This window comes from Chaetodon trifascialis, chromosome 8 (genome assembly GCF_039877785.1).
Source record: "Chaetodon trifascialis isolate fChaTrf1 chromosome 8, fChaTrf1.hap1, whole genome shotgun sequence".
Classification (NCBI taxonomy): domain Eukaryota; kingdom Metazoa; phylum Chordata; class Actinopteri; order Chaetodontiformes; family Chaetodontidae; genus Chaetodon; species Chaetodon trifascialis.
The window spans coordinates 14,066,233-14,091,455 of NC_092063.1; the positions used below are offsets into that span (position 1 = coordinate 14,066,233).

At 44.0% G+C, this 25,223-nt stretch overlaps 1 protein-coding gene across 2 annotated transcripts in view; it reads right to left on the bottom strand.

The window, feature by feature from the left end:
- Positions 1 to 3,725: 3,725 nt before the first annotated feature.
- Positions 3,726 to 25,223, bottom strand: part of znf385a (zinc finger protein 385A) — a 52,258-nt gene continuing 30,760 nt past the window's right edge. Inside the window, exons 1-7 of one of the 2 annotated variants that reach the window (XM_070968746.1) lie at positions 24,634 to 25,044; positions 21,837 to 21,947; positions 15,952 to 16,126; positions 8,955 to 9,314; positions 4,846 to 5,030; positions 4,438 to 4,530; positions 3,726 to 4,069 (exon numbers count right to left, since the gene is read on the bottom strand). In XM_070968746.1, the coding sequence (XP_070824847.1) occupies positions 3,821 to 4,069; positions 4,438 to 4,530; positions 4,846 to 5,030; positions 8,955 to 9,314; positions 15,952 to 16,126; positions 21,837 to 21,947; positions 24,634 to 24,765 (1,305 nt within the window). In that variant the 5' untranslated portion in view covers positions 24,766 to 25,044 and the 3' untranslated portion in view covers positions 3,726 to 3,820. Of the gene's footprint in view, positions 4,070 to 4,437; positions 4,531 to 4,845; positions 5,031 to 8,954; positions 9,315 to 15,951; positions 16,127 to 21,836; positions 21,948 to 24,633; positions 25,045 to 25,223 lie in introns of those variants that run through there. The other variant, XM_070968745.1, reaches the window with a different exon arrangement.

Consider the following 25,223-nt stretch of genomic DNA (forward strand, 5'->3'; position numbering starts at 1 on the left):
CACTGCAGTGATGTTACAATGGTACGTTGTGTGTCTTTTGACTGAACGTGAACAAGTCTTTTCTTTCTTTGAAAGGCACAGAGAGCAGATGGTAGCGATGATGTCATCTTGAGACAAATCCTGGAGTTTCCTCGTCGACAGTTAATAATAGAGCAACTCCTAGTTTATGAGAGTAAGGATGACGATTTCACTGGGAGAAGTGTTTTGTGATTCACAGCTGAAAACAATGCATTTACAGTATTTTAAACTCTTCTTTATGTCATATTTAAAGAAAAGAATCTATGAGTCAATCCCCAATTCCCTGCCGATGGACTCACTGCAGCTATTCTCACCTAATGACAACATATATGATTCTTTATTTCACAGTTTATGTGTTTACTTGAAGTGAACTAACGGGATGAAAATCTGTTTTAGGGTGCATTTTCTCTGTAAACATAAGGTATTAGTGGCATGCACGTATTAAGGCTGTGATGCGCAGAGATATTTCTTCTATTTTTTCTTTATGAGTTATGCCATTTGATAGAATGTGTTGGACCAAACATTGGTTGATTCATTAAAAACTCTGAAGACGCTTGTTTCATTTAATGATTTATTGACATTTACTTTTTTTCCCACCATGGTTTCTCTTGATACCAATAGCATTTACCATAAAGTTTCTTTTTCATTTAAATTACATTTATAATGTTTTACTCACATACACATTTATTGTTTAATTTTCTTATTGCAATAAACAAGAGTAGCCAGAATGAGTCAGGTATTGCTACAGTTCGCCATACAAACTCTTTGTCCCCTCAGACAATGAAATTCAAAAATAACTTTATTGGCAAGACAAAATTACAACATAGCCTCTCCATCTTTCTTTCTGCTCTGGGAGAGGCTGAGGGCAGAATAAGGCTAAGGCTAGTAGCCTAAACACAGCTAACATGAAATACCTGCCCAGAAAATAGGAATCTAACATTTATTTGCCATGTGTGTATGAATAATGGAGGATAAGGATGAATCAGTGGGAATTACCACAGAATGAACATATCTAAGAAAATATGAACATATCTGTGGTGGTGCTGCTACTTGGCTGACCTACCAGGGGCAATATTGCAGTACTTTCATTTGGCTGAGTCATTGATCAAGTTCTCTGATAGCATCCAGGATGATTGATCAATCTTCCCAAACCAAACATGTGCAGGTTTTTATCTCAATTACTGTATTAAGCCACTTTATAGCTCCAGGTTGCCTCTGTCTCTGATTGGTGGGAAGTGGGGAGAGAGCGGGTCCCAACTCACACTCGAATACATATGGTACACACACCAACAGGAAGGAGAGCACGAATCCTGGAATAGTAACTCACTCACAAAATGAACTCTGCAAAGAAGGTTTCGATCAGCAACGAAAAAGAGCACAGCGGTGGAAGCCGACGCCAAGCCAGCTTCTTCTTTAAGTAATGGCATTGATAATGTTCCTCAGGATTTTCACTTAAACACATTTGTCACACACAGAAAAAAAAAATGCAACTCAGTAAGTCCAACTAAAAATAAGCCTGTTGAACAAATCTAGCTTTAATCCCTTGATACCTGGCGTTGTACCCTGTTCCCCAAGCAGAGATTACCATAGTAAAAAGGCCCTTTAATATGAAGGGTCGGTCCCTAAGCCCAGTTACACCTCTGTCTCTCTCTGTCTCCCTCTCAATCCCTTCGAGGGCTTGTACTCCACATGGAAGAACAGAAAAGTCTGTCAGCTGGCGCGCTCCCAGTTTACACATGACTCCAGACAACATGTCACAACATGTCACAATGATAACAAGTCACTCTGATAAAAATTGCTCATTGCATTGCAATATTCAGACAAAGGTAAGACATTAGAGCTCATTGCTTCTCAATGAAAGGGCACAGTGTACATCTCATTCAGAAAAGGGTGATAGTTTCAAGCCGTCGAGCAAGATCTTTCTTCTGCTGCTGCTTAGCTACCTTTTTTGGTTCCCCGCTGAATCAGTTGGTCGGCCTGTGTGTCAGTCTGTCTGAGTCAACAATTATATATCACCACCATCCAATAATTCCACCCCTCACTTCTTTTCCCTACATGGATGCAGTTATTAACATATTCTACCTACAAAAATATTTTTTATCGTGTTTTCCATTTTTTTATGTGTGGTATAAATGCAAACCAACAGTCCAAACCAAACAAAACAAAGTGCTCACCAGTCTTTGTAAAAGAAAACAAGTCATGGTGCATTTCATGGCTTTCAGTTGTAAGACAGGAAGTATCGATAGATGCCTTGAGCTGGATGTCTCGGCTCCCGCTCTGGGCGGCCTCGCTGGGCTTCTAGCTCGGTTGTCACTCCAGCTCAAGATCATTTCTCCGAGAATGTATTTGGCTTTCATCTTCCTCTCTATAATTTGTTCCCTTTGAGCATTATGGTTGCCAGCGTCCATGTGCCCTCCACTATAAACTCATTTGAACCACTGGACATGGGGGAGGTGAGGAGGAGGAGGATCGGGCAAGAATGGAAGAGTTCAACCCAATGATGCACAAGCCTGACCCTGCAGGATCTTATTGCAAGGCTGCATGCAGAAACAACATAAATACATCAGTACACAGGGTCACCCTTAAGTCATACCTCCCTACTTACACAATGAATCAGCCTGCGAATGAAGAGCAGGTAAATGCGAGGACATCGATAACCTTCTTTTTGATGGCTTAATGTCAGCAGAAGTGTCACCAAATACATACGCACTCTCCAGTACAGCATTTCTCATCACTGTAAATAAGAGAGCGGATTCTTGCCATCAAATTCAATCATAGGTCAAGACAGGGATTGAATACAGCAGTACAGTATGTACCAATGTGTGACTTCTGCTTGTTCCTCCATCCTCTCTTCCCTTTAGTGAGGCCCTTCTCTGACTGTTATGGAGGTTGGCAGATGTACCCTGTAGCGATTTTTGTTGGTACAGTCTATTTTAAAACACAGATTCGTTTGGCCCTGTGTGTGTCTGCATGCTGCCTGGGGTCAATCCATCCACTGACCCGTGCCAGCCCTCCTCTCACCTCACTGTCTCAGGAAATGACAGGGGAGTGCAATCCCCCACAGTCACTTTTCTGCTCTCTTAACCCCCCTGCCCTCCCCCACCCAAGCACCAGACATTTTCAGATGCGGCTACCACCTGCCTGTCAGCCGAAGTCATGTTGTTTCTAGCGAGGACCTAGTGTCACAAACTGAGGAGTTGTTGGCCTCCGGCGCAGAAGGGGACATGTACAGTACCGTGGAGGCCGCCACAGCTACATGTGGCGCATACAGCAAAGACCGATGGAAGCAGCTACCCTACTGACATAACATTATTGTCTTGGTTTTTGAGGTGCATAGGATGAGAAGAACACGTTGAGCCGCGATGACAGGAGAAAACCAACCCAGCCCAGAATAATTATGTAACACTACGTGTGGTTTTAATGTTTCTAGAAAGGTCTGTGTGTGTTTCTTCTGTAGCTATCGAGGCGGCCATGACAGGGCCACAGTGCAAGGGAGAGGGACCGGGGGAGATGAGAGATGTACAAGGAAGTTCAATGCATAATGAAAATCTCCCCTCTGCTCATTCCATCTGTGGATCACTCAGAAGTCTTTGAAATGAAGGGAGAGTTTCAGGTAAAGGGAAGAAAGAGAGACATACTTCTACTCCTTTCCGCTGCTCTTTCCCTTGCTTTTCTCTCAGTTCGATATTCAAATGGTTGTCCCCCCCCCCCCTTCAATTGCTGTTTGTTGATCATGTTTGTATCTTCACAGTGTGCTTTTGGAGTGGCTGTTCCTGACTGGCCGAAGTCAACGGGTGATGTGTCAGTACGGGGAGAAGAGGATTGGCCCGTGGGTGGTGCGGATGGGTCCGGGCGCGGGTCTCAGGATGGCGTGGCTGAGAGGCGGGCCTTGCAATAGGTGATGGTGCGGGTGGGGCGCAGGAGCTGCTGCACGGAGAGCCAGCGGGTTCGAGGAAGCTGCAGCTGCCATTGCTGCAGCAACAGCCAAGGGGTTGGGCAAGAGCCCTGCACCCAAAGCTTTGGTGAGATCCTTGGAGAAGGTCAAAGAAGACTACAAACAGAAGGCGGTGCACAGAGAGACAAAAGACAAGAGAGAGAGAGGGAGGGAGGGAGGGATAAAATGATTATTTCCAGAAGGTCAACACATGGACGGGAAACAGATTGACCTCAATGCCATAATGCAGATGTTTCAGTTCACTTGAGTTAATATTTTATGGAGGAATACACAAAACAGAAAAAATAGAAAGCGAAAATGAACATCAGGCTTTTGTAGGGATCAAATCAACACACTCTAACCCCTCCGTGGCCTTGCAGACCTCATGTTCTCGATTATCGCTGTCTATCTGATCTGCAGATCTCAGGTTTGCTGACTGTGTTATGAGAGGAGTCAGAATTCAACAGTGAAACTTGAAAAGTTACCGTCAGATCAGCTCCCCTGTGCTTCTTGTGCCGGCTGAGGAGGGGGTTAGGCTTGCCCGCCATGCCATCCCGGTGCCTTCGACTTGATATGTGCTGAAAGGAAACAATGCAGGCACATAATTTATTGCACATAGACAAAAAATCCAGCTATGCGAAAAAGCAGATTTATGTAGAGTTTTGGGAATGATTATATGTTGAGACCATTCTGGAGACCATGTGATGTAATGAAATGAGACTGTGCTCCATACTTAGATAATTATGTCAATCAGAAATGCTGTCACAAAACCATCAAAAAGTCATCTGAAGAACTATTGAGCCAGAAATGTTCTGTGTTAAATATTTTACAGATGACTATCAAATCCAACTTTCACATTAAAATACACGTGGTGCATGATTTCCTCCTTCTACCTGTTTGAGTTGCAGTTCGGAGTTGACCCGCACATTGCAGATCTCACAGTGGAAGGTTCGTTCCTGAGTGTTGGGGTCCACCGGCCCCCCTCCCTGCTCTCCACTGGGTTTGGGGCCCAGGCGAGGATATGCCTTGATGGGGCCCAGCCCGCTCCGTGCCTCAAGGATAGTTTTGTGTTTGGTACCTGCAGGCAGACACACACACACACACACACACACACACACACACACACACACACACACACACACACACACACACACACACACACACACACACACACACACACACACACACACACACACACACACAGGTGCAGGCAGACAAGCAGACACACACACAAGCAAAAACACAGGTCAGTAATGCCATTGACCAAATGAAATTACATATTTAGAAACTAATAGAATCGAATGAAAGAATGCAGTGGAGATGACTCTATTTATAATTATGAGTCACGCTGCTTTCATCTGTCTGGAGTAAAATGAGTTTGGACTGCATTTCTGTGGAACTCAAAGTACTGATGGAGACACAGTGATGGTGACAAATATCAGGGCATGAAAGAAAAGAAAATGGGCCACTGGCTTGATTCTCCAGTATATTACCACACATGCACAACAGAGCCTGTCGCAGTATACAGTTGTAGTGCTCAGTTTTTACCACTAGAGGGCTGCAGTCAGACAGCTGGACAATGCACTCAAAGCTCTCTAATGTTCATGTTATAATAAGTAGTAGATCATTTTTGATTCAGCTGGTTGGATGAGATAAGGTCATACAGTGTGCACTGTCGTAAATTATATCACCATGTGTGCCATCAATGACAGCGCAGGACCGCTGAACCCTCACTGTCAAGATCAATAATTTTGACTGTAAATGTCAACATCTGGAAATTTATGCCCCGGGTATTATGAGAAGCAGGTTTGTCTGGTCTGAGGATGGATTTGCTGTGCTGATCGTGTCACCTGCACTTTTTACTGTTTCACTACATATTTATGTGATGAAATAACAATATTTTAAGGGCCGTAGCTCAGTGTTTTGTTATCATGGGAACAAATGAAGATATTTCAAATCTGATTCTGAATAAGGTTCATGCTGTATTACACTTCATACAATCATATTTCTGGTTAAACAGACAATGATCTGTCCATCATCAGTGCTGCTGGGCAATCAAAATTGTGTTATGGATGATGTGTAACACATAAAACACTTAAATGATATAACTCAATATAATGTGTTTCTTAGCAAAACAAAGTGAAAACAGTTACATGTGAACTCAGCGCCCTGTTATTGATCCTGATTTCAGCAAGAATGAAAACTTAAAACATTTAGCAATTCAAAGAACATATTCTGTCACATGTTGTCAATAAAAGATGTCCACCAGCTCTCTAAACTGAGGGGATGAATGTTGAATACATTTATGTATTATTGTATTATTATTGTATGCAGCTCTTTCTTAAGTTGGACAGTCCCACTCCAGGTGGCTGAAGACAGGTTCTCTTCGCACATTACTTTCCCTTTCAAGTGGTCACAGCAAAGAATGTCGTCAAGTAATCACACATTTTGTTTGTGGCTGAGAGATTTTATTCATGCCCCCCACCCCCGTCATCCCCTCACAGCCTTTACTGCTACGCCTCTCTACTCTCAAAGTAAAGCATCCTACTGTCATTGGCTCTGACTTTTAGCCACTCTCTGACATCCCTTTCAGAGTTAAGGTTACAGAGAGAGATTTCATTTGGATGGGGTGGCCGGTGGGGAGCATGGAGGCTTCCATTGGGGAGGAAGGGGCTGGAATGAGGGATTTTGCTCATGGCCAGAAATTTGCTCTTGGCGTGTCTGTTTTTGCCTTCGTTCTATTTTGGTCTGACAATGGACGGCCCACTGGATTTTTTGTCTTTGTAAGGTTGACTCACAATGTTGACCGGTACACAAGCAGACAAGGCACATTCGAAAACACATAAAAAGGCACTGAGCTGACAGGAAATTGTTTCAGAAATCTTGAAATAACATTATGTACATAACATACTTTCTATTTCTTTTTTCGTTTTTCTCTGCTGTTCGTTCTGTGCCACGCACGTTGCCTGTCTTGATGTCTGCACGACATGTGTTTTTATTTTTGAACCCCGCTAATATGCACAGTTTTGATTTCGAGGGTGATTACTTCCAGATCATTTCCCGAGTTTCAACTGTTTCAGCTCTCAGTCATCCAGAGGTTGACATGTGGAGTCAACTGGATGACAGCAGGCTGTGACCTCTGTGTATGAGCGATCCCTTTTCATACTTGCACACGCGTGTGCATCATTAACATGCTAGTGTGCAGAGGTAACAAAAATGTATTGTTGTGGAGTCATTAGACTGATAAAGCATGAATTCCAAAAGCCCTCCAGAGGTAAATCTAGCCATAATGGTGGCGTGATTGCACTTTTATTGATTATTACTTGTTATTCAAATTTAAAAGGTATTTGTTATCTGCTTTCATGGCTGAACTGGCTGCAGCAAACATTACTCAAGGCAAGTGGGATGCAGTTACAGTGAGTCAGTGCCTCATTGTCTGTTGTGCCTCTGTAGTTTTTCTTTATGTGCAGGGGAGTGTGTAACTCCCCAGAATAAAGAGTGGAGGTCAGCACATTCAAAATGTCCCCAGGGGGGAACAAGGTCAAAAAGATTGCTAAGTTGGTAGGGCATGAAGGATTAAAGCAGGCAGCGGACACCTGAGGGGTATTTGGAGCCCTGAGAAAGTGTCGTCATGTGTGAAAGCTGTATGACAGAATGTTGAAGCTGGTACTGTGGTGAGCTCACCCACATAACAACCTATTTTTCTCCTATTCCCCTGCTTAAATCCCTCATGCAGTGGTTACCCGCATCCTCCTCTGCAACTTTTTCAAGTGGAAAGCTTCAGGCTATGGGGAACAGCTTTTATGCTGCGTGCTGCAAATGACAAGACAAATCATTAATGTTTGAGTGCAGGAGAGTTTTCTCTTATAATATTATGTATTGCATGGGTGAAGCAAATGGAGTGTGTTAGCAAAGTGCGGTATGAGAGAGCGGCCACACACAGGTGAGGCACCTTGACAGAGCTCCTGAAACCAGGAGATCAGTGCTCGGTTACATAGGCCAAGGCCGTCAGTGTCAAACAGATCGCTTATCTGCTGATCAGTGCTCTTCTCAGTACCCTCTGCTGGGTCGCCATCAAGTCATCAGCTCAGCTGGTAACACTGACAGGATTGGCAGTCAGGTAATAGCTGGGGAGCAGTTTGTGTGTCTTTGAGCCAAAAACTAAGATAAACAATGTCTATTTGTGTTATTTCATATTTAACACATATTGAGTCAGCTCCACATAGTTCATAAAAAACTGCTGCAGTGTTCTAGACACCTGGTGTGAGGAGTGTAATAACTTCAAATATCATGTTCTGGATCTGTCTGAAAAGCAGCAAATACTAATTTAGAAGTAGTGCAGAATGTAAAAAATATATAAATACTGATATAAAATATATAAGATAAATAGTTGTAAATAAGTGAGAATTTAACAGCAAGTCTTATTACAAGAATGGTTGATGTTATGTGATATGTGACATTTTTTTATGAAGTAAATATTTGATTTCATGGGAAAAACATAGATATCCAGCACCATTTAAAAGCAGTGCTGTCAGAGCTGTGAACTGAAACTGGGGTTTTCTATGACTTTCTTCTCTTAAATTGGCCAAATTTTGTTTTTTTTCTCCATGCTCACTAATTGTCTTTACATTACGGTGTTTCACACAGAACCACAGCAGATTTTGTTTTTTCACTTTTAGTGTAATTTTAAAATTCCATTTTAGAAAGTCGTAACATACTCAGTTGTTGCTAAATGGGTGTTTGTCAGTAAAACTCCTCTGATACACAGGATGTGTGTGTTTTGTTTCTAACAACAACAACAACAGCTGTGCGGGTTGAGTAAACAGAGAGGAATCCAACCATAGCTGGAAATCAGAGGGACAAAGTTTCTTCTGTAGAAACTCATACTTCATCAACAGGCCATCCAAGGAGAATGCTTATTAGTTTGATTACCAACTATTTCCTGGAAAGTGCACAAGCACTGCAGCGATTTCAGCCAATCAGGCCTCACAGATGATCGTACCTTTGTTGTGGGCCTCCAGCTGTGACAAGGAATTGACAGCCACCTTGCACAGTGAGCAGTACAGCAACTTCTTGGCCTTGTCTTCCTCTGTCTCCGGATTGGATGGGCTGCTGGAGGCCGAGGTGCCAGTGGTTCCTGAAACCGGGGGTCCAGCTCCAGGCTGCTCTGAGCTGGCATTGCCACTGCCGCAGCCTGGGGAGGAGGAGGAAGGGGGCATCAGGGGTGGGGTCGGGGTGGGCAGGAGGGGGCACACTGAGGGCACGGGGGAGTCCATGGGCGGGGTGGGTGGGGTGGTGAGAGGAAGAAGGGGCCCCGGGGCCAGCAGGGGCCCGTTTAACTGTGACAGAGACCGTGGTTCATCTACAAAAGCAAAGGGAGAGACATACAAAGAAAAATGAATGCATGTGCACCACAGACACAAATCAAAGACCTGATTTTGTAGTCCAAAAAGTGCATAACTCAAACAATAAAGTGTTTTACTGTTGACTTCATTGTCTTTAAACTCTGTGGCGAAGCAAAGTTCCCCTTAAAAAACCTCAGTGCTATGTCAAACCACATCGCTAACCACTCCCAGTTGAATGCGGACACACGGCCTGCTGCGAAGATCAGACAGACCAACATAAAGCACTTGCAGACGGAAGTGCTTTTTATCTCCTACTGTATGCTCCACAAGTGGTTGAAAAGAGTTCCTTTTAATCTAACTTACTTATAAAGTGGATCGCAGGAGGAAATCTGACATCCCATGAGTGTAGAGGGACGGGAATGCGTTTTATGTTTCTAGGCTTTTTGAAGCTTTCAAGCCAATCTGCCACTGATGTGGTCTCATCTTATTTAAACGTTTCTGAAGGGAGAAACCGGAGACAGATACCTCTGCCTGTGCGTGTTTTGACTCTCTCCCACACACCTGTTGTTTCTGGCTGGGGTTGAAGCAACATGGCACTTGCTTTGTCACAGGGCAAGACATGAAGCCCAAAGAAAATAAGTCAGCCCTCCTCTTACTTTTCCTTCTGCTTTCTCTCTGCAATTTTCAGTTGTTTTTGTTGCATGTGTTTGATTGTATGATGGTGTCTTTTGCTTTTTCCATCACAGAACGTGTTTACATTTCCAGACACATGTTTCTGGTCAGCCACTCCCATACGCAATGATTCTGGTATTCGCTAAGCAATGGGTGTTGGCTGAAAAAAGACCCCCTAAATTTGGGTGGGGTATTCTGAACTCCCCCATCATCAGGCACTAGCAGGCCCTTCTCCAAGCTCCACAGGATGTAGCGTCGAGCGCAGGCAATCGAAAAGCCTCACTGGATTATGGCATTAAAAGGATAACAAGGAATATTTCTGGGAAGAAAACAAATATTGACTTTAACTGCTCAATTTCCTTTTAAGGATTTCCACATATGCTTTGGCATTTTGTTACATGAGTCCACAGGGGTCGTGATTTTGTTCCACCCGGTGACTATATTGTCATTTGTTTAATACGTATAACTTCAGCGTTGCCCCGGCTACTCCATTACATCATCTCTGATGAACATGCCATTGTGAATGCTTTCCATTCCACTGCTGTCCAGGATCAGAATTCTCTCTTTCCATATTGGAAGTTTCCAGCTGCAAAGCTGCTGGCTGCACAGAGCGTTTGTCAAACAGATGTTTCGCTGAAAAGGAGAAAAAAAATTCTATTTCTTTCTCTGACTCGATATGGCATTGAGGAGTCAATAAACTGGGCTTGGATCAAAGTGCACTGTGAGGGTAAATGCTCTTTTGGAGAGGTTTGTGTCTCATAATGTGCTTATGTTGCCACATCGCTGACTGAGCTGGTTAAGTTGATAGCAGAGTTTGTACCTGCAAGTGCAGGAAAGACAGAATGACAAAGCAAAGCAGTTCTCTCCAGTATTGCTGTTGGATTTTGCCCACGCACAGGCCAGCACATACACATGAAATGAGGAAAAACAAACCCAGAATCTACAGCGTCCATAACATGTGGTTTGAGTTAAGATCAAGTGCGGGGGAATAGAGGTGGTCGGCCAAATAGTAATGAGGGATTTCATGAGGTCTGCCATACCAAACCATCACATCCAGTCACTGTTTTCACCTCATACCACAGCGAATCTCTCCTACACTCATCCCCCTTAGAACAAGTTCATCTTGAGGCTGAACCCTCAGGCCCCTCATGCCCACAGTAATTCACCATCTTTCTCAGCAACCAGACATTGTGAATCTCACTGAGCAGCAAAGTGTTTCTTTTTGTCGTATTTACTGGCTGAAATGAAAAGTGTGAAAGATTTGCTCCAGTATTCTCAGCAGCAGACACAAATCATTTTTCTTGCCCTGAAAATTTGGCTGTCAGAGTTACTTAATTCTCCAGAAACTGGGGATATGCTGCAAGTCTAATTAAACATTGATAAGGCACTTAACTGACCTTCTTTCCTGCTAGCTGGCCTCATAGCCAAACAGAAGAAGACATTATTCACAGGGAGAGGTCAGCAGAGGGAGATAACTCAGTCCAGATGCTTTACACTATAGCCTGGTGTGTCTGCATTGCCTTAACCCACTTCAGGAAATTAAAGCTATGTATAGTATGCAGTCCGCGGGGAGAGGTTTTGTTGATAAAGCCATGGGATTTGATACAGTCTAATTCAAATTCAGACCAAAAGAACTTCCGTTGTTTGCTGCAAGAGTCAAAGTTCATCCTGACTCCCAAAGTCTTTCTCTAGTTTGCGATAGCTGCTTGGAAATGTGAAAACTATCTGATTATGGACGTAGTGTGGAAGGTATTATATTAAGGAGTGCCTGTGTCAGCAAATGTTCCTTATTGTACAAAGAATGTAAGTGATCCCACAGCGGTGGGAACCACATAAGGAAGAGGCTTTTTGCCGTTACATGGGATGTAAAGTTGAAAGCAGAACATCAGAGTTATTGCTGTAATCAGTCCTGTGTGGAACATTATGCAGTGATGGATACGCTTTGTTTATTTTAAATGTCGGATAAAAGCGGTGCAATTTAAACCAAGGTAAACAGATTACAGAGGCTTCCTTCATTGTGAGTTACAAGTCATCAACAAACTGTTCCAGCAAAAATACCAGGAGGTTTAACACAGGTCTGGTGTATTGACTGTGTGGGTATGATAGCTCGAAGGTGGGCATGTTTTTATGTGTGTGTACTTGTTTTGGTGTGTGTGAGAGATCAGTAAGGGTTCCTCTGCTCCCCCGCCATTCTTAATGATTAACAAGCTACGAAACCCAATGCCTCCCCGAGCCGAGCCTCATTCATAATGCAGTTGGGTGGCTTTTTCTCAGTCTGGCTTGCATCTGAACTCTGAGTCACACACACGCACACAGGCACACAAACATTCAAATTATGTTTATTAGATACTTATGTTGATTATATCAGGTAGATTTCATCAGATATCCCACTTCTGAGAATAAAAATGGCAAATTCCCTGAAAATTCAACTCCAAGACCAACAACAAATAAGCATCAACTCTGTAACTCAACACTAGTGTCACCTCATAGCCATGCAACCCTAGCCATCACATGAAAGTCATCTGTTTAATTGACCTTGGATGTGTGTGTGTGTGTGTGTGTGTGTGTGTGTGTGTGTGTGTGTGTGTGTGTGTGTGTGTGTGTGTGTGTGCGCGCGTGATTGTTTGTGTGGTCTAAAGAGCGCTATAATATCAGGGTGGTTTTAACAGGGCCCTTCATTAGAGTAGGAGTGTCAGACAGCAGAGGGATAAAGAGGAGGGGAAGGAGGGAGGGAAGAGCAGAGCTTCTCTCCAAGTAAACAGCTGCCTCTCCATCACCGGCAGGCCCAGCCAAACCCTCAGCTCACCGTTCCAAATCCCTTAAAGCCAAGGGCCTCCTCTTTGGGGGCAACTCTGACCACAAACCCTTTGAGGGCTATAAAATGCGTGACCTGCTCTAATAGCCGTAAGGTTAAGGAATCAACAGCTTCAAACAGCCTGTCGTAACTCACTGTTTTAGCCTTCAGCAAGGTCCTGATGTGTCGTGTTTATGGCCACCATTGTTGACTGCATTTGATATGTTAATGAGAAATGATGCAGTATAAAAGAGAAGGTCATAACAACGCTAGACTGTACAGCACTTCTGCTGCATCACTTCTGATTGTCTCAAAGGAATGTGATATTGCGTAAAATCCCAGATCAACAAGTAAACCATTTACAGGAAAAATCACTCAACATCAACAACAAATGCTGCTCTGTGTTGTAAGGGATTTGCACTGTGGGAAATCTTATTGTCCTTCTATCTGTGTGCTGTGCTCGCACGGGCCTGGCCACATTATTGGTGTATGTGTATTTGTGTGCATTAATTATGTGTACATATCTGTGTGTCAGTTTTAGAGTAACTGTCCCAGAGTGACCCGTGTTAGCCTCCACAGGCCAAACCACACTGTCCATCCTCCAGTCGCTGCTTTCCCAGTTGAGGCCACGCACAGCTGCCTGCTCCCAAAGATCTGTCCCATGAGACCATGGAGCGGAGGGACAGGATCACACTGAGGACATGCATACACACACAATCACGCACTCACAAGCAAGCAAGCAAGCAAGCGTGCAGGCAAGCCAGGAAGAGACAAGGTTCTAGGGTCACGAGACAGAGGCTTGGATGGAAAAAGGCATTCTTTCACATGTTGCTACTTTCAGATCTCGATCATGGCAGGCTTGTTTTGGCTGCTCATGCTCTTGGAGATGAAGTCTCACTAATAGCAACCGGCCTGGAGCTGATCTCAGATCCCCCATGAGGAAAGGAGAGTGAAAAGGACTGGCCCTCTTACTACTCCGGGATCAGCTAAAGACGTTTTGCTTTCGTGTTATTTCTATGGACAGAATAAGGGTCAAAGAGAGTAAAATGCTAAAGCCTCTGCTCTGCTATGTTGCTGCATTTTGGCATTTATTGGAATCGAGTTTCATCTTTTCATTCCTTGTGTTTGCTCTGCGCGCTCCTGTCAATAAGGTGGAAATGTCTGGTAAACAGTCAGCTACAGAAACTTTTGTAAATGTCAACAAAACGCGGCCAGTCTACTCGTTGCCTTGTGTGTGATCCAAGGACAGAGCGGTGACACTGAGGGAATGGAAAATTCTGGGTGGAGAACAGAGAAGGGCAGAGACACACAGCACCCAGTCTCTGCATTATAGCTAGAAATAGGAAGATGAGCAAGACAGAGAGAAAATAAGACTGAGACAACACAGACAGCTAAAGACATACTGCTAAAGAAAGAGCTTGCAGGGCTTCAACCATCCTCATCAACTAATAAATCAATCTGCCAGAAGTGAATTACTTTTCAATCAAGTCAGATCAGCTGCTCTCTGCCCCATCAGATGCTGGCTTGGATCCTGGTCTATCAGACTCTTTCATAATGGTGTCATCTTTATTTTTTCTCAATCAGTCTTAGCGCTCATTACCACCATCCAGGGCTCAGGCAACATGGTCTGTTTTGACTCTGTGGCACATGGTGTTGCACTTCTTAATAACTCACTCACCAACATATGCACGTCACAGTGGGGTTCCTTGAAAAGATGCCAAAAAACTGCCACGTATGCCAACAGTCTAAATGGATGGACACCAAATCAGATTGCTCATCTGAATGGAGCATTGCTGTGGTTTCGCTGGACTAATACCCAGGATTGTCTGTGGTGCAGTAATGATGCTTCTGCTTTGATCAGCCTGTCACTCAAGTGGGACACCAGACGTCTGGTTTTCATGTTGGTTAGTCTAATATCCTCTCTGTGCTACTCAGCTTTTGGCCAGTCAAGATAAATCATTATTGTCCCTAATTAATTAAAACGAATGAAGCACTAGTATCTCTTCTGACAGTGAACATTTATTTATTTGCCTTTAGCAGGTGTAATGAATTAATTTTGAATATTATATATTCAGTCTGAGCTAAGATTTTAATTTAGACTTCTCAATCATCTTGGAAAACTGGGTCAGACCCCTGTTTTTCTATCAACCTGCTTGCCTTCAGTCACCTGATCATTGGCTGTTTTCATCAAGCCTTTTCCAGAACTTACTAACTGTAGCTGCATTCAGATTGACTTGGACCAGCTGCTTTGAAGTTAAGGCTAAATTGAATTTCTTAATGTAATTTAATGTGTCCAGAAGCACAGAAAGGAACTTATTCATCTGTGCCCCACTTTTAAAGTCACTTCCTCTCTATTGTGAAATCAAACTATCATTAAAAACAGTCATCTCAAAAAGAAGCGGACTGTTAAACTTTCCTGGCACCTGAAATTTATTATTTAGCTCTTTCACAAAAGAAACGTCTCTGAATGTGAGTCAGTATGTGAGACCCAACTGTCAGTGCAAATAGTTTCTGTGGTTTGTGTGACAATGCTTTTGGCCATAAAGTTCTGCTGCAGCCACATCAGACCACACAGAGGGTTAAGATGCTCGCAGAAAGAACAATACACTGCAAAATTGCTATAATTAGACGCCTTTGTTATTCTTGCATATTTTCCATTCCATTTTCCAACAACACGATAAGACCCTGAACATCCTGTACAGTCTGTAATGATTATTTCTACAGTCACGATTCCAAAAATGTTGGGACTCTGTGTGCAACGCAAAAAAACACATAACGTGACAATTTGCTAATCCTTGTTGACATATACTCAATTGAAAACAGTACAAAGACAATATATTTAATGTTTGACCTCATCAGCTTCATTGATTTTCGTAAATATCTGCTTATTCTGAATTTGATGTTGATGTTGATTGGTAACAGGTGATAGTATCATAATCGTGTATGAAAGGGGCATCCTGCAAAGGCTCACAAGCAAGGATGGAGAGAGGTTCACCACTTTGTGAACACATGAGGATATTACGACATGGGCTCAGGAATGATTTGTACACAGTTTGCAAATGAATGCATTCTGTTTTTATTTACATTTTACAAAGCGTTCCAACTTTTTTGGGATTGAGGTTGCGTAACAAAACTGACACAAGCACCTTTTCTGTTTCTGCTTCTGTTAGTAATGTCCACTCTCTTACCCGCTTTGCTGGGCTCGCTCTCTGGGGCAGTGCCAGGGGCTCCAGGTGGAGACGGGGAGGAGGTGGGGGGCACTGTATGAGGCTTGTCCCCCTCCTGAGGACGACTCTTAGAGGTCTCGATGCCTTTGACTCTCCTGGCATGGCGGTTTCCTTTGTAATGGGCTTCTGCCTGGCTCTACAGGAGAACATGGAAAAAAAACACGTTAATGTAACTCCAATGCCGACAGGTGAATAAAACATTGCAGGCGGGATTAGACTCTCTGTGACATCCGTACACACATGCATGTCATTATGACAGCATGTTATTCAATACACTCTGTGGAGCCACAGACAGCAGGCGGGTTTAGAGTGGATACACAGATGGATTACAAGCATAGGAACAAAAAGATGCAATGAGGCAGTGATGGATACATTCGAGACCTTTCAACCCCACAACCCGTGTCCCTTAATCATCTTTTTGTCAGGATTCGAATTAACAAAAAATTATCATGCAATATATTCAGAGAAACAGTACAACTGCTTTCGGATGACGTGTTTGTCTATATTGGACATAACTGCTGAGCTCAAAGTTTTGACATCCATTCCCTGCCATCTAAACCTCAACATACACCCTGACAATACTTGGCTCCAGCTTTTATTACTACAGTCACGCTGACGGACATGCCAAAGAGAGTTGAACTCGGGGCCAGTGGGATGCCACATTATCTGCCTGGAGGGCTCATAAATCCTGTGCTGATACTCCCACATACAACACACACACACACACACACACACACACACACACACACACACACACACACACACACACACACACACACACACGTTTTCATAGTACATTGTCAATGGGAAGCTGGCATGCATGGGTTCCTACAACATAAATTCTGTGATCGCCTCCAGCTGCTCACTGAAAAGGGTCAAGCTCTTGCACAGTCCCAGACTTAATTGCTTGAGGAGTGGTCAAAATCTAAATATACATGCTAGCAGGCAGCAAAGCCCCTGTCTGTCATATCTCATAAAAAAGATAAAATGGGGATGTGGACTGTGAACCTGGAGGGTTTCAGGGATTGGAGATCATCCTGCATTCCAGTGAAGAAAAAGCATGGTGCGGAGATCTATTACAGAAGCTAGTGCAGCTAATCTCCTGATGAAAGGCTAGCTACTAGCTAATGTGTTTGTTCAGAGAATAAACACCAGAGTTGTATCATTCATCAGGAGACTGCTGGGACACCAGGGGAGTCTGTCCCTAGTCCGCGTATGTTTGTGTGTCTGCACAGAGGTATGTGAGTCAGGGACAACATGGCGGATGAGATGCAGGGTTGCTATACTGAGCTGTCGCCAGAAGTCTAGCTTCACAGTGTGGTGACTGTAGAAACAAAACAATAACACACACACATACACAGACATGCACATATAAGTGGGCAGGGGGTTTTTATGCAACTCTATTTGCCATCTGTTTGCCCGTCCTTTACGGCCCCTCTCTCATGGTTTAAGTGTCCCTCTATTAAACAAACAAATGGGCTCCTTGCTGGTACAGACACATTATGTCAGTGCTGCACTTGAGCTCCCTGCTATCTCCACAAGTACTCTGACTGAGCAGATGTTTAATGCTATGTGCTGTGCTGGACAAAAAATGTTCGTATCAAGGGGCTGATCATGAAGATGATTATTAAGTGGCTGGATTACAGATAGTTGCCAGGGAGAGACATGGTCTTGAATAGTGGCTGACAGCTGCCATAGGTGCTGAAAGGGTTGGAGAATTTGACTGACACTTAGGACATCACACTGACCAGAGGCTCACGAGTGGGGATAGACTGGATTGGCAAAGCAGGCAGGGGGTGATGAGTAATGTTTGTGAGGCTGGTTGTGTATGTTTGCTCTACATGTGTTCCTGTTGGAATCCAGGACGTGACCTGGCGTGGTAAACCAGGGGCAATGGCTATAGTGCTTAGAAGATCACATTTCTTGCAAATCATGATGACAAACAGCACTCTAGATATAGCTGACCCTCTGTAACTGTACCCTGTCAAAGGGGTCTTAAGGAGCTGCTTTAGCAAGCGTGAAGATCAAGGTGGAGAGAGCAATGGTGGGGGTGGCAGGGGACTGCTGAGAGAGAAGGGATTTCTCAGATGAGAGAGGGAATGAGGGGGATAGAGAGGTGTATGGCGCTGCATGGCAAAGTGACCACAGAGGCTCTCTTAACCTCTCCCACCAAGCCAAGGGGATCAGCTGCCAAGCAGCTGAGTATCAGTGTGAGGTCCTGGATGGATAGAAGAGAAATAGAATGAGGTGAAGATGAAGGAGAAACGGCGCTTAGCCAGGGAACTACAAGACAAGGAAGGTGATGTAAAGAGCTGGACCGAGAATGTGAATGATGAAAGAGACAAAAATCTCAGAGAGAGGAAAAAAGCCACGCTGTATCAGCTTGTGATGCCTGTGTTTCATTATGCAGGGGGTTCAAACTGAACAAGTGCTTTCCAGCATGACTATCATTCTGAGGGGAAAGCTGTGATGTTACAGCATAGCTACAGCTGCAGCTCCAGATGAGACAAAGAGGAAGGAAAAAAGGAGAGAAGTGAGAAAAAATAACAGATAGACAGGGCAATAAACAAGCAGGAAACACTGTGTGTGTGTGTGTGTGTGTGTGTGTGTGTGTGTGTGTGTGTGTGTGTGTGTGTGTGTGTGTGTGTGTGTGTGTGTGTGTGTCTTTTTGTGTATAGGGGGGAATTGAAAGAAAAACAAGGGGGAGAGCGGTGAAGAAGAGAGGGAGAGAATAAGGATGCATATCAGCCTGGTCTTGCTGCAGCGACTGTGACGTTGGTCAATGCAGCGCGACGGAGCCTATGATGTCACTAATGCAGCACGCCACCAAGGTTATTCTGCATAAACCACCGTTTAACACCTCACACCACCACATGACGCAGGGACAGTAGGACACAACCCCCCCCAATCCTTTCCTCCTCCTCTCTTCTCCTTCTCCTCCAAGTCTCCTCTCTCCCACTTTCCCAAGATGCACTGGGGCTGTCAGAGCCAGACACTAATCCATGCCCTTGACGAATGCATCTTATAATAAGTAGTGGCAGGCAATTTTAGGCATTTCCACACTGTAAATAATGCAGCTTGAGAGAGGGAGACAGATAGAGAGAAATGGAGAAGGTTGCTGAGAGAGAGACAGGCAGAGAATGAGAGAGGCACAGTGAGAAAGATCAAATGGGACGAATGAATGATGGCAAAATGATGCGTGAAATAAGGGGAGCACGGGGTGGGAGCAGGAAGGCAGAACTGGATCCTTCGAAGACAAATACACTGATCACGACATTACATGGTAAGCTGCTTTCTTTGGCCTAAGCAACCCAATCAACTCACAAATGGCAGATAAAGCCAGAGAAATATCAGCATCAAGAGCAAAGTAATCTCTGGAAAAATGAGGTGGGGAATGCAGTGCAGGATTCTTTGATGTGTTTCACACTGTATTATTTTCATCCATGATATATTCATCCTGACTTGACACCGTGTGGGTGGGGGGTCATTCTCTGGCAACATGGAGGACAGTTGTTCTGCAGCCAGGTTTAGTAGGACAGCACAAACTACACACAGTTTGACATTGCTGAGTTCCTGCAGTACAGTATGTGCTTATTTTCTTGCGCACGCTGGAAGTGAAAGTGACTGACAGCAGAGTGTGTATGTGCATGTGTTTTATCTGTCAGGAGCCGGGACATACTGTAATCCAGGGCTGCTGTAGGTGTCACTGGCTGTTACGTCTCACACATTTGCACAAATAAACATGACACGAGCTTCAGCAGGGAGACCTTACTTTAGCATAGACAGATAACTGTTTATGTATCTTAAAATAAACTTAAACTCTTTTATTGCATGTCATCTAGATCTGCTGTATACTGTAGTCTGCGACAGTTCAGTCTCAGAACCCATCAGCCATTGTCTCAGACATTTAGTCTCTGGGGGCCACAGCCAATCTAGCCAGCAGATATCCGGATCCGGATATCTGAGCCAAGACTTCCTCTTCCATGCACAAAGACAACATTTCGGCTAATCTTTGTAAACAGATATCTGCATATGCATAGAAATAAAAATAAAGGTAAGCTCAGTCACTGTCAGATGACTGAGTTGGGTTCTGAGATTGCATTTTGGCCAATGTGTTCTGCCCTCAATGGTTTGCATACAATCAATACTACGGACTACAAATGTAGACCAGAATGCTCCTGATAGCAAAAATCGTGTCCCTTGCCGACAGATTCTGCATTCAAATGCAGATGTGTTTACAGAGATTAGTGATATTTGTCTTAGTTTAGCTTATGCTGTCTGCATTAACTGTTGTAACAGCATTTTTACGCAGCGCCGTTGGTCAGGTCTGGGAAAATTGGAATTTAATGTTAACAAGATTTTTACCTGGTTAAATAAAGGAAACTGAAAATGAAGTCATATCTTGAGTCACTTGCCCAATGATTCAAAGTGTCAATGGCACCATGAGGAGGAGGAGGAGGAGGGAGGATCTGTCCAGGATGGGGCCAGACTATGGCCAGATATCACTCTAAGGATCAGAAAATAGAAAATCTATCATGAATGATTTTTTGAGAGGAAAAGTGTAACCTACTGCTATAAACAGCTATTCATCACTCCATTCTGTGCATGCTTTTCAGTCAGAAATGTTCTGGCTTCTGCGACAACACACAGCATTGTGCCTGATTTGGTTAGATTTTAGGCTAGATATGATGACAAAAATAGAAATCTGGACACTTATCTTGCTCCATGTCTCTTCCTTTTAGCTGTCACCATTAAAAATATTTTAACCATTAAGTTAAATATTTAAATTCTTTAAATTCTTCACAGATGCACTGTATATCCTAACTCTATCCAATGGGATGTGTCTTCACGAAAGAAGCCTCTATTTGATTGCTAGCTGTGAGGCTCAGAGTATTTCATCATATAAACATCTCTGTCTAACTGTTTCCTGTGTCTGTGAAGACATACGGCAGAGAACTCTGCAAAGAGCAGGCTCAAGATTACAGCCCTGCAGCTCCCTGACCACATGGAAACCATGATTGTAGACCTGAAGAGTATATATAGCACCGGTCCACTCCTTAATGTTGTGTATTGTGGATGGATGCACGCCCTGGCCCTGAAGTCTGCACCACTGAATAAGGAGAATCACAGCCAAATTATACACTGCACACATGACATTTGGCACTGATGTTGTCATGTGTCTGTCCTATTCATCCACAGCAAGAAGAAAAGTCTGAGATAGGACCATTTCACATAAAATACTTCCATATGATTTTTGTTTTCGTTCTTTTGTTACCAGTCATGTGTGGAAGTTGCCCATGGGTATAACGTGCCATTAAACTCCCATTATGAGTTTAGATATAAACTACACCATATGGACAAACAGATGAAGCTGCTGTTCATTCTAAAGAAATTCTCAATTCATAACATGCTAATGTGAAATTAACTTTGCACATTTTCAAGATCTTGATCGAGCTTTGTCAGCGTTGATGGGCGAGAGAAAAGCAAAAATACTGGTCCTCTCTCTCGCCTTCTGCAGCAGCTCTTGAGACTTTGTGCTGCAGTGATTATTGCCTCTACTAACTCTACACTGTAACTGAAACAAATTGAATTCCAACAGGGTCGCAACCGCCAAAACAAAGCCCAAACAAATGCACCACATCCTCTGTGTCAATACCCACTCCGGGGAGGGAAAACAGCATAGAAAGCCCTCCAACACATTCCTAAAGAAAATGTAAGAGGTGAAAGGTGTACGTGTTTAAACAGCAAGATACAGCATGTTTACTGCCACATGAGAAAATGGAGACATCATGAGAGTGGAGGGGGAGCAGTATGGCACGTGTTGGTTATTTTTAACGTTCCTGTACCTCTGAGTTGAAGCGGATCTGGCAGACGTTACAGGAGATGACTGGCCGCTTGGTCTTGATCAATGGTACTCCAAAGGTGTGGTTGATCACGGCCTTCTGCACCGGGTCCATCTGACAGAGCAATGACAGCAGGGGAGACACAGAGAGAGAACATTAGAAATCTGTGAGCTGTGATTCATAGTCATCTACTTCTACTATTGCTACAGTTACAAGCCAACAGGCCAGTCCATCATAATGATGTAAGGGGGAAATGTGCTATGCCTCTAGCTCAGATAGAGGCCAGTGTGGAGCAGAGAGGCCCACAGTTTCTGTCTTAATGACCACAAGGAGAGATGGATAAAGTACACAGACCGGAGTTTTTACTGCTTGTCTATGCTTACGTGTTGCAAATAGTGGTCAGTGTTGACAGCGTGTTGCCACAACTGAGACACCTGTTGCAACCTACCCAAGCTCAGCTTCTGATCCTGACCAGGTTGTAGCTTCATACTGTCCCTGTGCTAATTGTTTCAGCTGGGACGTCCATCATCTCTGCCGTGTTAAGCACCTCGTATAAATTTAACTGACTTGCTTTAGCAGCTCTCCGACGTGTCAGTGGCTAAGCCGCCCACTTAAACTCTGTCCCAGACACAAAAGACCCTGCCTGTACGGATCTAAAAGGGCTCCATTCCAATTATTTATCTATGTTTGAAGCTGAATTTATCTAGTGATTGTTGTTAATTGACCTTAGCATTAGTCTGGAGTCAATGACTGGTGTGGATTTCCACCACAGACAACTGTCTGGCACTGTGTCTACAGCAAAACAGCAAGCAAAATCTCTACGAATCTACGATGATGTGGCGCTGCATGGGTACAAAAGGAATGAAGAGAAACAAAAGTCCTGGCCTAAAGAACAAAATGGATATGATACTGTGTGCTTTAAATTCATATGGCAGCGAGGGAATGTTCCACAGAATCCTCCAAGTCTGATGCAAGTCTGTTGGTTTGGAGAGCCCGACAGACTCTAAATTACTCAATTTGGCTCATCATTGCATTTAATATGGCTAATCACCAAGCTTTCCCTGAAGCTATGTTGCACCCAGAGCCACAGTCTCATCAGATACACAAATGGCTTAAGACTAGTGAGAAGGAGAGAAAAGAGCAGCTAAAGTGATCCTCATAACTCAATCACAGGCTATTTGAATTTCTGCATGGTGCTTGTTACTTGGCAACTCCAAAGAAACGAGGTAAACAGAGAAAGGAAGAACTGGGGAGGAGGCCTGAGACATTTAGTTGGGTGACAGGATGGTGCAGAAACACACCATCTGGAGAGGCGAAGGAGTGAGAGTGGGAGAGGAAGATGAATTGGGACAGATAGAGAAGGGGGGGGGGATGAGAAAGAGCCCAGAAAGAGAGAGAAAGAAAAGAGGCCCAGGCCGGACATCCTCACATCGCACATTCTTATCTCATTTGGCTTTCTTTCCCATATTCCCCGTTCCATGACTGCCTCTGTTTCTCTCCCCAGAAACAGCCAAAAGCAGGCTGTACTGCTGCTGTTTCTGTGAATTTAGATGGGTAGATGGGGGGTCAGATATTGTTCAAAGACACTGGTGGATGATGAGCAACTGCACAAAAAGTCTGGACATGAACATGCATTGCCCAGCTAAAGACAGCAAAGCAACCAACTGAGCTTTTTTTTTTCATATCTTTCAAACTGTGCTGCTTAAACTCCCACATTACAAGCATACACACTGTGTATACACACTGACGAGTTGCGTCTTAAATACTGCATGTGGGCGTCCATGCTGTGACCCATCACCACCCTTGTGAGGAGCGTTTAACAGGGGCTGAACAGGCTCGGTGGAGTAACTGTGCACATGAATCATGGGCTTCTCCCCAGCCAGCCAGTTCAGTACTCTGGGTGTGGGTCAGCTATGATCCATCCAGTTGATTCAGCTGTTAAAAACACAGTCCAGCTGCCAGCGAGCCTTTTTGGACGGCAGCTCACATGGCCTCTTACCCGAAAGCTCTCCAAAACATATCCTCATGAAATAGGAGCAGAGCATTGTGATGTAACCGAAGAGGGATTTTCCAAAACTCACTCAGTCTCTTTGACCAATTTTGAGAAATCAGTATTTGTATGTCAGACTGGCTGGGTTTCCTGCAATAATAGTTCATGACTAAATCAATTTAATCTCTAAAATCTAATTAGTAAATAATGAGTGATTTTTGGAAGCTTTCATGTCAGTTTGAGCTGTTTGAATCTGGTGACGGCTCTGGCGGACGTAAGCAAACCACAGAGTGCAGCATCACTCAGCGGTTATGTCAACAGCTCCATAGGGCCTCAAGACCCAAACCCCCTAATGCCTTTTGTTAACACAGACCCTCTTCTGTGGAGAAACAAGCCAAGAGCAAGCAAGCGTCTTTCCCACTGCACAACAGCATGCACTTAAACTCTTCAACATCTTCTTTTGTTGCCTTTATTTTACTTTCTTTTTTTCTCCCCTCTCTCTTCTCCCCACTCTTTATTTTTCAGTCTTTCATCCTGACTTTGTGTCTGTTCCCGTCTTCTAGTGTGTTTGATCAATTCCCTGCAACAAAATGTTTGGCAGGGTTGAATTCCAGCAATGAGGAATGCACTGCACTGTGACTCTCGGTGGGACCACTCTGGCAGTCACAGTCAAGTCTGCACCGTGCCAGATTAAAAACAGCCTTTGAAGCTCAAAGTTGTACACTGCTTTGAGTTGTGCCCAGATTGAGATACTGTTGGGTGAACAACAAAAAACAAACAGCGAGAAGCTCCGAGCATTGAGGTACTCACCTTCTTCTCCTCTGTGTCTGTAGAAGCTTGGAGCTGCATTGGTCCTCCTGTGTGTGTGCTGCTAGCCGAGGTGTGTGTTTGGGTCTCAGCATGTGCGAGACTAAGAGTGTGTGGTGCACCTTCCTCACTCATTCAGCCTCCTAGTTGGTTGACAATGCTGAATACAAACTAACTTACAAAAAAATAAAATAGGGCTTGTGCCTAGTGATGCATTGCCAGCAAAGATTTCTTTGTTTTTCCTCTTTTGGCACACTCTCTGCTTCTCTTTGAAATGCTGTAAGAGAACTGTATGCTGTGAGGATTTTCTCAAATCTCTGCCTTGCTGCCTCTTTTTTTCACTGACACATCACCTCACAAGTGCCTGTCCCTTTTGTTCAGCCTCCCTCTCCTCTCAGCCGCTTCCTCTGTCTCTGCCTCACGCCTCACTGTAGTGCGTTCTCCTCACTCTGCTTTCCAGTTTTCTCCTCCCCTTCACGCTCTCTCCCTCTCTCTCTCTCTCTCTCTCTCACCCCCTTCTTCATGCATTCTAGATCTGTCCATATGCAGCCAGGATTGTGTGCCCTGCTCTCCTCCTGCTCGACCCCCCTCCG